The following is a 15,594-nucleotide window of genomic DNA, read 5'->3' on the forward strand; positions in this document are numbered from 1 at the left end:
CTATATCTATATCTATATCTATATATATATATATATATATATATATATACACACATATCTAATACTCTCTTTGAATTTTTTATTTTGGGAGGCAGATGCTTTTGACCAAAATATTAGATTAAGGAATTAAAGAGATGGGTCAGCCCTTAAAAACATGTATCCATGAGAAAAAAAAAGGCGTGGCAGCTAGTACATGTTGTCCCAGTACTGGGATGGTGGACACAAGAAGACCTTTGGGGCTTGCAAGCTGGATGGTCTATCTGAATGGGCAAGACTCGAGTTCAGGACAAGGCCCTGTCTCAAAGGAACAAGTACTTGAGGGAGACACCTTTTGCCAACGTCTGGTCTCCACACACATGTAAGCACACATAAAGAAGAGACAAAGAGACGTATGAAAACAAGGACAAGAAAAAAATAACAATAATTGATAAATTTTACCTCAGTATTTTTATCCAAAACAACAGAAAGCAAGACTGAGACATGACTTGCACCTCAGTGTTCACAGAAGCATTAGTCATAATTAGCCCAAAGCAGAAACAGTGTCCATGTTCATCCATGGGCAGATAAGCAACATATATAATATACGTAAAAAGAAATCTTGTTCAGACTTTAAAATGGAGGAACTTCTGATATATGGTTCTGATGTATGCTGTAACACAGATGTCTTTGAAGACTATGCTAAATCAAAGAAGCCATACACCAAGGACAAAGACAACATCATTCCATTTGTAAATGGAATACAGACTTTCATGAACACCAAAGCAACAGGCCACCTATTCATAGACTGAAACCTCTGAAGCCATGATTTATCTTAACTATTTGTTACAGTAATGAGAAGCTAATTCACACAATGGGAGAAAATATTTGCTAACTATGTTCTCCAAGAAAGGATTAGCGTCTATCCAAAATATATCAAAAGCTCTTTAAATTCAACAATCATGAAATAAACAATCCAATTTTAAAAATGGGAAGACCAAAACAAATACTTCAACAAAAATCTGTGTGTATATATGCATATATATACATACACACACACACACACGTGTGTGTGTTTGTACACAGATGGTAAAAAATGAAAACTGTTCAACATCATAAGTCATTAGGAAATAGCAAATTGAAAAAAAAAGAGATACCACTGCATATCAAAATTATCAAAATCCTAAATATTGACACCAAGTGTTCCCAAGATTGTGGGACACAAATGCTGTAGCTACCATTTAAGACAGGTCAGCATTCTGAAAAGCCGAACACATCTTTTCCTGTCATCTAGCACTCACACTCTTTGGCATTGATTCACACAAGCTTCAACTTTACGTCCACACAGAGACTGCACACAGATGTTTATAGCAATTTTATTCACGGCTGCCAAAATCAAGTGACCAAGATGTCCTGAATAGGGAAATGTATAAGCAAAGCAGTACAATACATCCACACAGTGGAACATATTCAGCTACAAGAAGAATGAGTAACCGAAACTCGCAAAGACGGGGAAGAACCCTTTTTTCTTTGCAGTTCTCAGGTTGAATCTAGGGTCTTACACACACTAAGCAAGTATTCTATCACTAAGATTTATTCCCAACTGTTTGTTTGTTTGTTTGTTTGTTTGTTTGTTTGAGACAGGGTCTGTGTAGCCTAGGCTGGCCTTGAACCCCTGAGACTCTTGCTGCCACCTCTCAAAGGCTGGATTTACAATTGTGTGTCACCATATAGAATAACCGTATGTGTCTGTTGTTAGGCGAGAGAAACCAATCAGCTAGATAGTGTGTGATTCCAACTCTGTAGCATTCTGAATAAGGCAGCAGTGAAAATATCAGCGGTATGGAGGGGCATAATGTCTGCACTTGGGAGCCAAGGCAAGAAGATCACACGTCAGAAAGACCATCTTTGGGTATAAGGTTAATTTAAGACCAACTGGGCTATGCATAGCGAGGCCCTGTATCCAATAATCAAGCAAACAGACCAGAGACTGTCAGGAGTTTGGGGTCAGGGAGAAACAAATAGATGAGGTGCAGAGTTGTTTATTTATCTTTTAACCTTTATTTTTATTTTATTTTTAAAGTATGGGTACTTTGCCTATATGTATGTTTGTACATCATGTTGTGCAGTGCCCACAGAGGCCAGAAGAGGGCATTAGATCCCCTTGGGACTGGAATTGCAAATGATTGTGAATGCTGGGAATCAAATTTGTGTCCTCTTTAAGAGCAGTCTTTAACTGCTCTTAATCCCTAAGCCACCTCTCCGTCTCCTATTTATTAATTTTAAAGTACTGTTAATTAAACCTAGGGCTTTGCACAAACTAGGCAAGCTTTCTACCACTGAGCTATATCACCAGACCAACAGGGGGTTTTTAGGGCATTGAAACCATTGTTTGATATTGTAATATTAGACATAGAACAACACAAACTTGTCAAAACTCACAAAACTATACAACATAGAGTAAAACCTAATATAAACTATAGTCTTCAGCTAAAAATCTATCAATATTATAGCAACTGTATCACATGGGAAGATTATTGCTAATAAGGGAAGCTGGGGGATAGGGGATAAATGTAGGTGAAGAAGGGCATATGGGAACTCTGCATTTTATGCTCAAATCCTCTGTAAATCTAAAACTGCCCTAAAAATAAAGTCTTTTAATAAAAAGTGATAAATTATTGATATGTGCTAAAATATAGATAGATCTCCAAATTATGCCAGACAGAAAAGGACACATTATTCCATTTATAGGAAATATCCAGAAGAAGCAAACTCACAGAGATAGAAATTAGATTGGTGATTGCCAGCGGCTATGGAAAGTGGGAAATATGGCGATTTGCTAATAGGTCAATGTAAACATTCTGGGGCTAGATAGCAGAAGTGACTGTTGCCCTAGTTAGCACTAACTGTTCATTTGAAGATAGCCTCAGTTTAATTTTTGCCTAGATCAGACTGGCCTGTGGCAAGTCTGTGGAGGGTTTTCTTGATTGTTAATTGGTACAGGAGGGTCTAGGCAGGGTGAACTTGGCCGAGTAAGAAAGCTACTGAGGCAAAAAGTGAGTCAGTAAGCAGAATTTCTCCACAAATCCTGCCTCCAGGTTCCTACTTTGAGTTCCCTCAGTGACGAATTGTGACCTGGAAGATAAGTCAAAGAAACCCTTTCCTAAGATACATTGGCTAGAATATTTTATCACAACAATCATAAGCAAACTAGAGCAGTTATACAACTCTGCAAATGTTCTAGAGGACCTTGAATTTAATAGCATGTGAATATCTTTTTTAAAATGTCCTGACTTTGACAACAGTGTCTTGGTAACTTTATTCGTGACAATCTAATACCCTACGATTCTGCTATTGCGAGAAAGGCTGAGGGCAATTAGTGGTTCCGCCGGTGATGTGTGGGATTTCTCGTGGTTTTCACTGCGGCCTCATTTGAAGAACAGACAACAGGACCCCAGGATCATCATTCAACAAATAAATTGTGAGGTGCAGGCTGCTAAGAACATGTGCATTTGGCTCCAGCACTTATAAAGTGTTAACTACGCATAGATCAAAGAACAAATCAAACACAGCACTATCATATAGATTAACAATAGAATAGGGGCTGGGGAGATGGTTCCATGGTTAAGAGCACTAACTAGTGTTCCAGAGGACCCAAGTTCAATTCTCAGCACCCATGTCAGCTAACTTCAATTCTAGCGGATCCAATGCCTTCTTCGGGCTCCTCTGGAACTAGGCACACATGTGGTGCACAGACACACATGCAGGCAAAGAATTCATACATATAAAACCAAAATATATACATGATACATACCTCAATGAACAAAATCTCATCTTAGTTGTAAAAACAAAAACTCAAGTTATCGCTCTCTAAAATGAAAACAGAAAGAGGAGCTGCTGGGGAAAGATTAGTGTGTGGCATGCATGGTGTCTGAGGGTTTTACTGTTGTGAACAGATACCATGACCACAGCAACTCTTATAAAGAACAACATTTAATTGGGGTTTGCTTACAGGTTCAGAGGTTAAGCATGCCAGTGTCTAGGTAGGCATGGTGCTGGAGGAGGTGAGAGTTTTAAAGGCAGTTAGGAGAAGACTGGCTTTCAGGCAGCTAGGACAAGGATCTCAAAGGCCAAACCCGTAGTGGCACACTTCCCCCAACAAGGCCACACCTCCAAATAGCACCACTCCTGGGCCAAGCGTATTCAAACCACCACACATGGGGATGGATGAGAGGAAGAGATTCACAGAAACAATTGATGCAAATGTTTTTACAAAGCCATTACTTTCTCTTTTAATTTTTTAAACTAATAAAACATGAAACTAAAGGCGAAAAAAGAAAACCATTTATAACTTCACTAGGAAACTAAATTAATAACCTATCATAGAGCTTGTTTCTAATGACAATAAAAAATTTCAAGCAAAGCTTTTTAAAATGTCCTCAGGAATCAAAGGGGAAGGATCTCCCATTAGCATCAATTATAATAATAGCCAGAATGGATTAGGACACACCAAATATTGTTGAATCAATGTGTTTATAATGATTCGGAGAAAGTAAAGCAGTCCTCATTAGTTACCTTCAAAGAAATAAACTCACTTTTAAAACTGGTGTCAGGTGAAACAATAACAATAACAACAACAACAACAACAACAACAACAAAAACCAGACATCAGTCTTTCCTTTTCTACACAACTGGTACCTCATGACAACAAATGATTGGTGTGGAGACTTTTGTTTTTATAGAATTATCAAACTAGTCAAGAACAATGGAGTTTTTGTAATTCCTCGTGAATTAACAGACCTGGGCAAGCATGGTCAATGGCTACCCCAGATACAAAGAACATCAGGCATTGCATACTTCCTTATAGAAACATACAGGGTTATTTAAGAAGCAATCTGTGGGAAAGGCATGCATAATCAAGTCTGAACCTGATTAAGCCTCATATAACTACTAATTCACAGGTAACACAGAAAACAAGGAAAAGAAAACATTTTAGGGATAGAGCGAGAAAAATCCAGATTGTGTAATGAACGCTTCAAAACAAATGGTGCAATTTCCCTCCAATATGATGAAAATTCAAGGGGAAAGTAGGGAATATTTAAATCAAATAAGATTTAAAATATATATCAACAAACTGGCATATGCACTTTATAGAGATTTTTAAAAAAATGTCTCAATCGGAGACATGACACTATTGTATGAATATTTGTCCCACTAGACAAAAGAACTGGTAAAGTTGAACAAACCTAAATCCTGGAAAATCTCAGAACTGAGGACAGCAGGCATGGGGCCAGCTTCCTGCCAAACTACCTGATCTGGAACTACCACAACACCCAACTAAGAGGACCATGACAATCACTACATGGCATAAAAACCTGTTATGCTAATGAGGTGTCTAGATAGGCCCTCCTTCTCTAAGTTGTCAGTGGGCCACAATATTGACAGCACTAATGGACAAAGGGCCAGTCTACAGACTTCTTGTCTAATCTCTTGTATATTTATTAAAGATTTAAAATTTTTATCTGCCTGAACAGATAAAAGGTGATGCATACCTTTGAGTACTTGGGAGCCTAAAACAGGCAAATCCCAGTGAGTTTGGGTCAACCTAATCTAAATAGTGAGACCCTATCTCAAATAAACCAAAATAAAATATATCTAACTGCCTTATATTGTTCTAACTGGAGAATGTAAGGGGTATATGCCCTCTTCCCCAAATATCATTACTTTTATTTTATTTTTTAAGACTATTTCTCCAGTTTGTGGATTCAGGTCCTTGTACCTCAGCCTCCCTAGTATCTGGGATTACTGGCATTCACTGCTACAGCCAGTTTTGAACCTCTCTATCCTCAATATCAAGGTGAATCATTTCTATAAAATTATTTTAATAGGCTGGGTGCTGGTGACACATGCCTTTAATCCCAGCACTTGGGAGGCACAAGCAGGAGAATCTCTGAGTTCAAGGTCAGCCTGCCTGGTCTACAGAGCAAGTTCCAGGAGAGTCGGGAGAAACCCCAACCTGAAAAACCAATTAATTAATTAATTAATTAAAATATTTTAATGGAAGGGAAGACACAGATGTGTACCAAGCCAAGGATGTTTATTTTCTCTGACTTGTAAAATAGAATTCACAGTAGTTTTAAAAAGAAAATTTACAGGCTGGGCAGTGGTGGCACATGCCTGTAATCCCAGCACTTGGGAGGCAGAAGCAGATGGATTTCTGAGTTCGAGGCCAGCCTGGTCTACAGAGGACAGCCAGGACTGCACAGAGAAACCCTGTCTCGAAAAACAAAACAAAACAAAAAGAAAAGAAAAAGAAAAATTATGCCGGGCTGAGGATGTTGTCCAATTGGTAGAATGCTTGCCTAGCATGCACTGAGCCCTAGATTTGATTCCTCAGAACTGCATACAACTGGGCATAGTGTCATTTGAGGCCAGCCTGAGCCACATGATGAGACCTTGTATGTGTGTGTGTGTATATATATTAATTGATTAATTTATACATTAATCAAACTATTATCTTTGATTACAGAAAAAAAGATTAATACCTGTTCGACTTCTCAGTATTTGTTATGGTTATAGCACAGACTTTGGAATCAGTCTTGGATTAATTAACCCTGTCTATACCATCCGCTGTGACTCCGGGCAAGAGTCTAAGCTAATTTTATTGATTTGTAAAATGGGAACCATGACAGCATAAGACATTAAATGCAGGTAAGGCACTTAACCCAACGAGTGGCGATAACGACATCACTAACTTCCTAGGGAGTTAAGAGTTTTATTAAGAATACTGAAGGCTTTCCCAGCGCTCTTCTTCCTTAGACACTTAGAAAGCAAGCTTGTCAGCCCTGTCAGAGGTTAGCTCTCTCAGGAGGAAGGCAGGGCAGAGCACTGGGCTCAAGGCCGATGGATCGCTTAGTAGTTCCCATAAAGCCTCTTGGAGCTTTTTAAAGATTGACCAAAGAAAGGCTTTGGTCTGGAAGTTCTTCACAGAGGATAACGGAATAGGATGCCCTTTCCCAATGCACCCAACTTGAAAAGTCCTCCTAGGCGGGAAGTTTAAGAAACTGCCCAAGTTAACCTCCCTTGTTAACCTCAACAGCGCGCACCACCACAGTCGCCCATCTCAACTCTTCCCTCTCTCACCAACATCCATGTCCTCCTACTAGTGGAGACTTCTTTCTTTCTGTCAAATAATGTCCCTTGCCACACAGGGGTCCTTTCCTCCTCTCCTTCAATGCCTCACCCTCTGCCTTAGACTCTCCTATTACTTCAGCCTCTGCACCTCAGTGTCACCCTTTCTGCCTCGATTGCCTCTTTCTTCTTCGCCTCAGGAACCGCGCTCCTCTGCAGTTCCTTTACCTCTGTCTAGGGCTCCCAAGCCTACATACACACACCATACTTTCCTCACAGCCTCTGAGCCACGCTCCAGATCCACACCCTCCCGGCCCTACCCGGCTGCTCCAGGGTCAGCGCCCCCAGGCGGCGGAGGCACTCCTCGTCCAGATCCCACTGCTCCGCCATTCGCGCCCGCCGCTCACCTGCCACGGCTCGCGAGACCGCCCCCTGCTCGCCAGGCCCCGCCCCGCGCGCCAGGCCCCGCCCCCGACTCGGGCCCCGCCCCTCCCACTGGCCGCGGGCCTTGGTTCTCTAGGGACCGTTAGAGGGACGGGTCACGAGTCTGTCTGTCTGCCACGGAAGTTAGGACTATGGTATGGAGCCCGTCCCTGAGAAGGGCGTCAAAACCACTAAGGTGGAGATTGGGGGGAGCTGGTGCCCGAGATGAGAACCTCGGGATTAGGGATCTGATTTTGGGGTATGAGGATCCGAAGGAGGCCCCAGTTTAGAAGAATCTGGGGAGGGCTTGTCTGAGTAGTGGAGAGACCATGCCATGCTGCCTTGAGAGATGAACTATTCCACACCGCTGAGGATTTGAGGGGGCTCCAGGTTTGTGGGATGAAGAAGGTGTAGCTCTTTGACGGATGGAAGCCATTGTACCTTAAAGCCCATGTTTATTCTAGAGCAAGATGAGGATGACATTTAAAGGGGAAATCCAGATCTGACAGTTGGGGGAGGGGCGGTGCAGATTTTGGAGGCTGGATGGGAACTCCTGATCTGAAAAGGTCAGAGAATCCTGGCTCTGGGACATTGAGTCCTGTCTTTTGGGCACTGAATTTCTATCACTATAATGTTCTATGGAAGAAGGTTGTGTGTTAATGAGATGCTCTTTGGGATGGAGTCATGATGGATGACCCTCAACTACTACAGGTTTCTCAAGTTGTTGATGGCTGGAGGCTCTCCCCAGACTGAAATAGTTGTGCACTAATACGTCCCTGAACAATCTTTGGGGAAGAAAGCTCTGGCAATAACAGTTACATTCCTAACTTTTACCAGGAAGCATCCCTCGAGAGTCCTCCCATGGGTGATATATGTGGAAGCAAATTCTTCCTGTTCTTTAATATGCGGACCTCAGCCTCCAAGAAGCTGGTTTCCTTACCTTTCTTTTCAACCAGCTATGTACCTTTAAAGAGAACAGATCAAAAATCAAATCCTTGTATATCTGTGCTCTTTGGTATAGGTGGGACCGTTAGTTACCATGTTTATCATGCCCAGCCTACATCACATTTAGAAGGCCCAGGACTCAATGACATTGGATTAACTTTTCCAGTTCTGCTGCTGAGCCATTAATCCATTTCATAATCTGTTTCTTTCTCTTCTTGACCACCTAGTGTTCTTCAAGTCATAAAGTGGCATGTCTAATTGTTTCTCTTGATTTCAGACATTTAGACAGGGCTTACTATAGAAGAAATGTCCCTCTTGTTTGATACAAGGATCTATTTTCCTGACTCAGAATAAGAGAAGTGGGTTTTTGATGGAAGAGGAGGCATTTCCTTTCTTGAACTTTAATAGTCTTGTTCCCACCGCCACCATTCTTAAGCAATTTTGAGTTCATTTTTTTAGTTAGCATACCAACAAGTGGGATTCCCTGTGACATTTTCAAACACATACAGCCTTCTTCTTTGTTCTGCTGAGCCACTGTTCCCTTAAGTAGTCCCATCCTCTGCTTTTATGCCCCTATAGTCCGCTATTCTCTCTCGCTTCCCCTTCCTTTGGGGCTCTTCTTCCACTCTCACTGGCCCCTTTCTCCTTTCATATCATATGTAGATCTGTGAAAATCTATATTCCACATATTGAGGAAACATGATTCTAGCTTATTTATCTCCAGTATCCATCCATTTTCTCGCAAATGTCAGAATTTCATTCTTTACAGCTACATAAAATTCCATTGTGTGTCTCTACCACATTAAAAAAAAATCTATCTGTTGGTTCCATGTCTTGGCTATTGTGAATAATGCAGTAATAAACATGGATATGCAAATAAATCTATGGCATGCTGACTTAGAATTCTTTAGGAATGTAGCGGCTAATCTTCATTATCCACCTGACCAGAGCTGGAATTCCCTAAGAGGTGCTCTTCTAGCAATGCCTATGAGAATATTTCCAGAGAAATATAACCAAGGAAAGAAGGGTCATGCCGAATGCAGCAGCACCGTCTCATGGTCTATGGTTCCTGAGTGGAAAGGAGCGAAGGAGCTTCGGCATCCTTCTGCTCTCTGCTTTCTGCTCTTCCCACATGGAGGAATCCTAGTCTCATGCTTCTGCTCCCGTGGATTCTGTCACACTTTCTGTGTCATGCTGGACTGTGTGCTTTTAAACCAGGAGCCAAAACAAATCCTTCTTCTCTTAAGTTACCATTACTATTATTATTAATTAATTATTGTTGTTGTTGTCATTGTGTGTGTGATGTTTATGTGTGGGTGCTAGGTGTACATGCCGTGGCACATACCTAGAGGTCAGAGGACAACTTTGTGGAATCAATTCTTTTTTCTTTTTCTTTTTCTTTTTCTTTTCTTTTTTTTTTTTCCTTTGGTTTTTCGAGACAGGGTTTCTCTGTATAGCCCTGACTGTCCTGGAACTCACTTTGTAGACTAGGCTGGCCTCGAACTCAGAAATCCACCTGCCTCTGCCTCTCTAGTGCTGGGATTAAAGGCGTGCACCACCACGCCCGGCGTGGAATCAATTCTTTTCTTCCAATTTGACATGGGAAGCCAAGTGGTGGTGGTGCACACCTTTAGTCCCAGCACTCAGGAGGCAGAGACAGGTGGATCTCTGAGTTCACAGTTCAAGGCCAGCCTTATCTACAGAGCAAGTTCCAGGACAGCCAGGGCTACACAGAAAAATCCTGTCTCAAACCAACCAACCAACCAACCAAACAAACAATTTGAATGGATCCCAGGGATTAAACTCAGGTCACCAATCTTGCACAGTAGTGTCTTTACCTACAGAGCCATCTGGTGGCCCCTTAGATTGCTTTTTGCAAATATTGTCACAGCATTAAGAAAAATTACTAATACAAGGTATATATATATATATATATATATATATATATATATATCCATGAGTGGTATTAGTGAGATGTGTAATTGAATCAATGGTAGTTCTATGTTTATTTTCATTTATTTTTTGCTCCTTAAATGGCACGTGCACACACACACACACACACACACACACACACACACACAACACCAGGGTTAGTAGTTAAGAGTACTTACTGCTTTTGCATAAGACCAAGGTTTGGTCCCACCACCCATATGAAAATCCACAATAGTCAGTAACTCCAGTCTCAGGAGGCAGCCTCTTGTGGCCTCTATGAGCTCCTGAGTACACTCAGATAGTGTACATAAAGTCATGCTGGCACACACACTAGACATAAGTAATAAATGGATTTCTTTTTTTTAAAAGATTTATTTATTTATTATATGTAAGTACACTGTAGCTGTCTTCAGACACTCCAGAAGAGGGAGTCAGATCTTGTTACAGATGGTTGTGAGCCACCATGTGGTTGCTGGGATTTGAACTCCGGACCTTTGGAAGAGCAGTCAGTGCTCTTAACCACTGAGTCATCTCTCCAGCCCATAAATGGCTTTCTTAAAATAACCATATACATATGATTTAATATTTTGGGTTTGTTTTAAAATAGGCTCTCACTATGTAGCCCTATCTAGCCAGGAACTCATAGAAGTAAGAGATAAGAAGAAACCAACCTGCTCTGCCTCCTTAGAGCTGGGATTAATGACGTACATCACCATACATGGCTGACCTACCATTTTAATAAGTATAATTCAATGATCTTATGTTTTCAGAGTTGTACAACTACCGCCACAACCAAGTGTAAAATGGTTTTATCTTCCTTTAAGGAAACCTATATCCCCAGACCTAGTAACCATTAATCTTCATCTGGGTAAATTTGCCTTTCTTCATATCGCCTGCTTGGTTTCTCTTAGCATAATGTTTCAAGATCAATCCACACTGTGACATGTATCAGTCCTTCATTCCTTTTTATTGATATTTCATGAGCAGGCCTGGGAGTACACCTGTCTTTAATTGTAGCACTTGGGAAGCTGAAACAAGTGGATCTCTGTGAGTTCAAGGCCAGCCTGGTTTACATAATGAGTTTTATGCCAGCCAGGGCTCCAATGTGAGACCCTGTCTCAAATAAACAACCTACCAGAATAGTTTCAATGTATGGGTACATTATAATGTGTTTATTCATTCACTAGTTGATGGGCAAATTCAACTGAACATAAAGATTTATTTCTAGACTCCAGTCTATACTATGTATTCATATGGCTGTCTTTGTGCCAGTGGGGATTTTTATCCATCAGTCCAGCTTTTCTCCCACCTCCCACCTTTTAATACAGGATCCCACTGTGGCCTTGGGTTCAATATGTACTGGCCTCAAGACTTGTAGTGATCTTCCTGCCTCCAACCTGAAGTGTTGGCATTACAGATGCATGCGAACATGCAATCATGACTGGCTTTTTAAACTGTTAGTATGTAAAATATAATTGGTTTTTAAAAATATTCTTCGGGCTGGTGAGATGGCTCAGTGGGTAAGAGCACCCGACTGCTCTTTCGAAGGTCCAGAGTTCAAATCCCAGCCACCACATGGTGGCTCACAACCACCCGTAATGAGATCTGACTCCCTCTTCTTGAGTGTCTGAAGACAACTACAGTGTACTTACATATAAATAAATAAATAAATCTTTAAAAAAAATTTAAAAAATAAAAATATTCTTCAATATTCTGCTCATAACAGTGTGTGTGTGTATTAGTTCCCTTGGATGTTGTATGTACATTATTATGTTGACAGCAAATGTAGTTTAATACTTCTTGTCAGGGTGCTTTCAATTTCTTTCTGTTACATAACTCTCTCCTCATTATCCCTTCAGGAGGAGCCTAGCATGCTCCATGAGTCAGCAGAGGACTTGTTTCACTTCAATGTCGGGGGCTGGCATTTCTCAGTTCCCAGGAGCAAACTTGCTCAATTCCCAGACTCGCTGTTGTGGAAAGAGGCTTCAGCCCTGACCTCTTCAGAGAACCAGCGGCTCTTCATTGACAGAGACGGCTCCACATTTAGGCATGTGCACTATTACCTCTACACGTCCAAGCTCTCCTTCTCCAGTTGTGCAGAACTGAACTTGCTCTATGAGCAAGCCCTGGGTTTGCAGCTGATGCCCTTGCTTCAGGTAAGAAGTGCTTTCTTCCAAGAGCGATGATCTGTAGCATCACTAAACGTGAGCTTCTTTTCTATATTGGGTTCTGAGATAACCCTTTGGTTTGGTTGTTTTCTTGTTTTGTTTTTAAGATTTATTTATTTTATGCATATGAGTACACCACCATTGCTCTCTTCAGAGACACCAGAAGAGGGCATCAAATCCCATTACAGATGGCTGTGAGCCACCTTCAGCCCCTGTTGGGCAAGTGCCACCATGCCCAGCTCCTCACTGCACATCCTTTACAGAAACTCTCATCCTGATTCTGCTTCATTTATCTCAGCAGCCACCAGGGACCAGAGATAGGATTTAACATCCAGGGGACCTTTGGCTCTTTCAAATCTTTTTTTTTTTTTTTTTTTTTTTTTTTTTTTTTTTTTTTTTGGGTTTTTCGAGACAGGGTTTCTCTGTGTAGCCCTGGCTGTCCTGAAACTCACTCTGTAGACCAGGTTGGCCTCGAACTCAGAAATCTGCCTGCCTCTGCCTCCCAAGTGCTGGGATTAAAGGTGTGCACCACCGTTGCCCTGTGATTTGGTAGTTTTTGAACAATGACTTTTTTTTTTTAACTTGGAAAAACTAAATATTATGACTGGGAAGGAAACCTGGGCATGTTTGATATCAATCCCACTGTCTTGATGAGGTGTTGTTTATTCCATTTTCATAAGAGCTAGTCCATCGACTACGGTGCATCTCTGTAGACCACTAAGTACACCTCCCCAGTACCTCTTGGAAGAAAATTGACTTAGATTGTGTTGGTTTCTGGGTCAGGAGGAAAGAGACCATTTATTTTATAATATATGTGCTTAAGGATGATCCTTGCTAAATAATTCAATGTTTTCTCTGCAGTTATTATATATTTAGGAATCCAAGAACCCTAGCATAGTGCAGTGCAAGTTGTAGCTCTCTGAAGTTTTTGGCTTCCCCCTTGAATCTAAATCTTGTCATCGTCTTTAGGATAAGGTATGAGAATTGCTTGCAAGTGGCTTCAAAGCCATTTAAATGCCTTGGTGGGTTAGGTTTGCTCGTGGCTCTATGCCAGACCATCTTTTTTGTGTGGAGAGGGAGTAACATGTTCATTGCAGACAATCAGAGAGATCCAGGCAATGTTTTACAGGATCATTGAGAAGAGCAGGAGCTTCTCGTACAGTTTACTAAGCCCTTGAAGCTCTTTGCAGTCCTCACTTCCTAAACCCAAACCAAACCAAATATTCCCGAGAATCAACTTCAAAGGAGGAGGCAACAACACAGAAACCAATGGGTTGGTCTGATTCCAAGATTCCAAGATGTGTGAGTTGCGGAGTTTGAAGAATTATGAGGCTCTGCCTCCCTAACACAGCCTGCGAAACAAGTGCTGAGGCGTTGGAAATGGTGTTTTCGAAGAAATCAACATTTGGGCTGGCCCAGCCTAAGTGGTATTTATTCATTGAAGCAGAGAGTAAATACAGCTGGGAACCAACAGCCGCCTCAAGCAAGCCAACCGCAATTTCCCCCACTTTCCTCGCTGTGAAGGCCTAGCCAACTACTAGGGTTTGCCTTAAAAGAGCAAACGGTGGCGCTTGGAGAAAATGAATTTTGCCAACTCTTCGTCTAAAGACCCTTCGCAAGCAGGCCCACTGCAAGCATTTAACTATGACTTAATGAGAGCACTCTGGGCTCTAGTTTTATTCCCATGCACTTTAGGGACAACAAAGATTAGTATAATAAAACATAATGTGAGCCATGTATGTGGATGACATATGTAATCACATGTAAATTAAGAGATGTGGGTCTCCCTGTGCTGTCTCAGCTGGTCCTGCACTCCAGGATTCCACTGATTCCCCCGGCCTCAGCCTCCAGAGTCACAGAGGGACCACAGGTACATGCAATAACACCTAGTTTCATAGGCATTATTTAAATTTTGTAGTGGCCAAACTTTAAAAAGTGTAAAGAAATGAGTGAAATCAAATTTTGATGATATATTTTATTTAACCCAATATTTTCAAAAATTTACACTTGAGATACTTTTCTTTTATACCAAGTTTTTAATATCTGATTTTTTTTAACACTTAGCACATCTCAAATTGAGAATACTGGCATACAGTCACAATGACTGCCATATTGGATAGCACATATCTGAACTGTTCCAAATTATTAATACTCCTTGCTACAGAGCTCTTCATAATTAGTACTTATCAATAAAAACAGAGCTGGGCGCCTGCTAATGGGTTGTCTTATTCGGTCAGAAGGTGGCACATATTGTTCAGGATGGTCTGTAACAGCTTTGTTGAAAGGCAGTGTGGAAAGCTGGATATGGTGGCACACACCTATAATCCCAGGACCTGGGAGGCTGGGATAAGTTCAAGGCCAGCCTTCGCTACATAGCAAGACCCTATCCCAAATAAGTAAGTAAGTAACTAAGTAAGTGAATAAGTAAGAGTTTTAAGAGGACAAAGGAGAGAAGAAGAGGCATAGAATGAGCCAACAAGCAGGATAAGACTGAAGCTTCTGGAAGACAGTGCCTTAGCTCCTGTGATGTACGCTACTCCCTCCACAAATGCTCCTAATCCCAGCCCCACTCCATTTACCTGCCTTTCTACAAACCTAACCTGGACCTTCACCTCTAAAAGATGCACTTGAGAGCTGGAGAGATGGCTTGGTGGTTAAGAGCACTGACTGCTCTTTCAGAGGTCCTGAGTTCAATTCCCAGCAATCACATGGTGGCTCACAACCATCTGTAATAAGATCTGATGCCCTCTTCTGGTGTATCTGAAGACAGCTACAGTGTACTCATATATATAAACTAACTAACTAAATAAATAAATCTTTAAAAAAAAGAAAAGGTACACTTGAAGTCTCTAGTTCTAATCAGAACACTGTGTATCAACAACCAACCCCATACCAGATTCTAGAGATAAAGAAATGAGGTGGGAAGCTATACAACTCCCTATTCTTCAATACTTGGGGTTAAACACAGGTTTTTGTGGATGTTAGGTAAGTGCTGTACGATTGAGCCATATCCCCAACC

At 41.2% G+C, this 15,594-nt stretch overlaps 2 protein-coding genes across 9 annotated transcripts in view; one reads left to right on the forward strand and one right to left on the reverse strand.

Annotated features, from left to right (window-relative positions):
* Positions 1–7,504, reverse strand: part of Lrrc36 (leucine rich repeat containing 36) — a 47,313-nt gene extending 39,809 nt beyond the window's left edge. For all 3 annotated transcript variants that reach the window (XM_021170131.3, XM_029480791.2, XM_021170130.2), the window contains exon 1: positions 7,428–7,504. In XM_021170131.3, coding sequence (XP_021025790.1) covers positions 7,428–7,497 — 70 coding nt within the window. In that variant the 5' untranslated portion in view covers positions 7,498–7,504. The remainder of the gene's footprint in view (positions 1–7,427) is intronic.
* Positions 7,505–7,625: 121 nt separating this feature from the next.
* Kctd19 (potassium channel tetramerization domain containing 19) overlaps positions 7,626–15,594 on the forward strand; it is a 29,991-nt gene continuing 22,022 nt past the window's right edge. For 4 of the 6 annotated variants that reach the window (XM_029481021.2, XM_029481024.2, XM_021170030.2 and 1 more), the window contains exons 1-2: positions 7,669–7,726; positions 12,267–12,563. In XM_029481021.2, the coding sequence (XP_029336881.1) occupies positions 7,688–7,726; positions 12,267–12,563 (336 nt within the window). In that variant the 5' untranslated portion in view covers positions 7,669–7,687. Of the gene's footprint in view, positions 7,727–7,786; positions 7,921–12,266; positions 12,564–15,594 lie in introns of those variants that run through there. The other 2 variants (XM_029481022.2, XM_029481023.2) reach the window with 2 other exon arrangements.

This window comes from Mus caroli, unplaced genomic scaffold (genome assembly GCF_978045245.1).
Source record: "Mus caroli unplaced genomic scaffold, Mus_caroli_1 scaffold_10, whole genome shotgun sequence".
Taxonomy (NCBI): domain Eukaryota; kingdom Metazoa; phylum Chordata; class Mammalia; order Rodentia; family Muridae; genus Mus; species Mus caroli.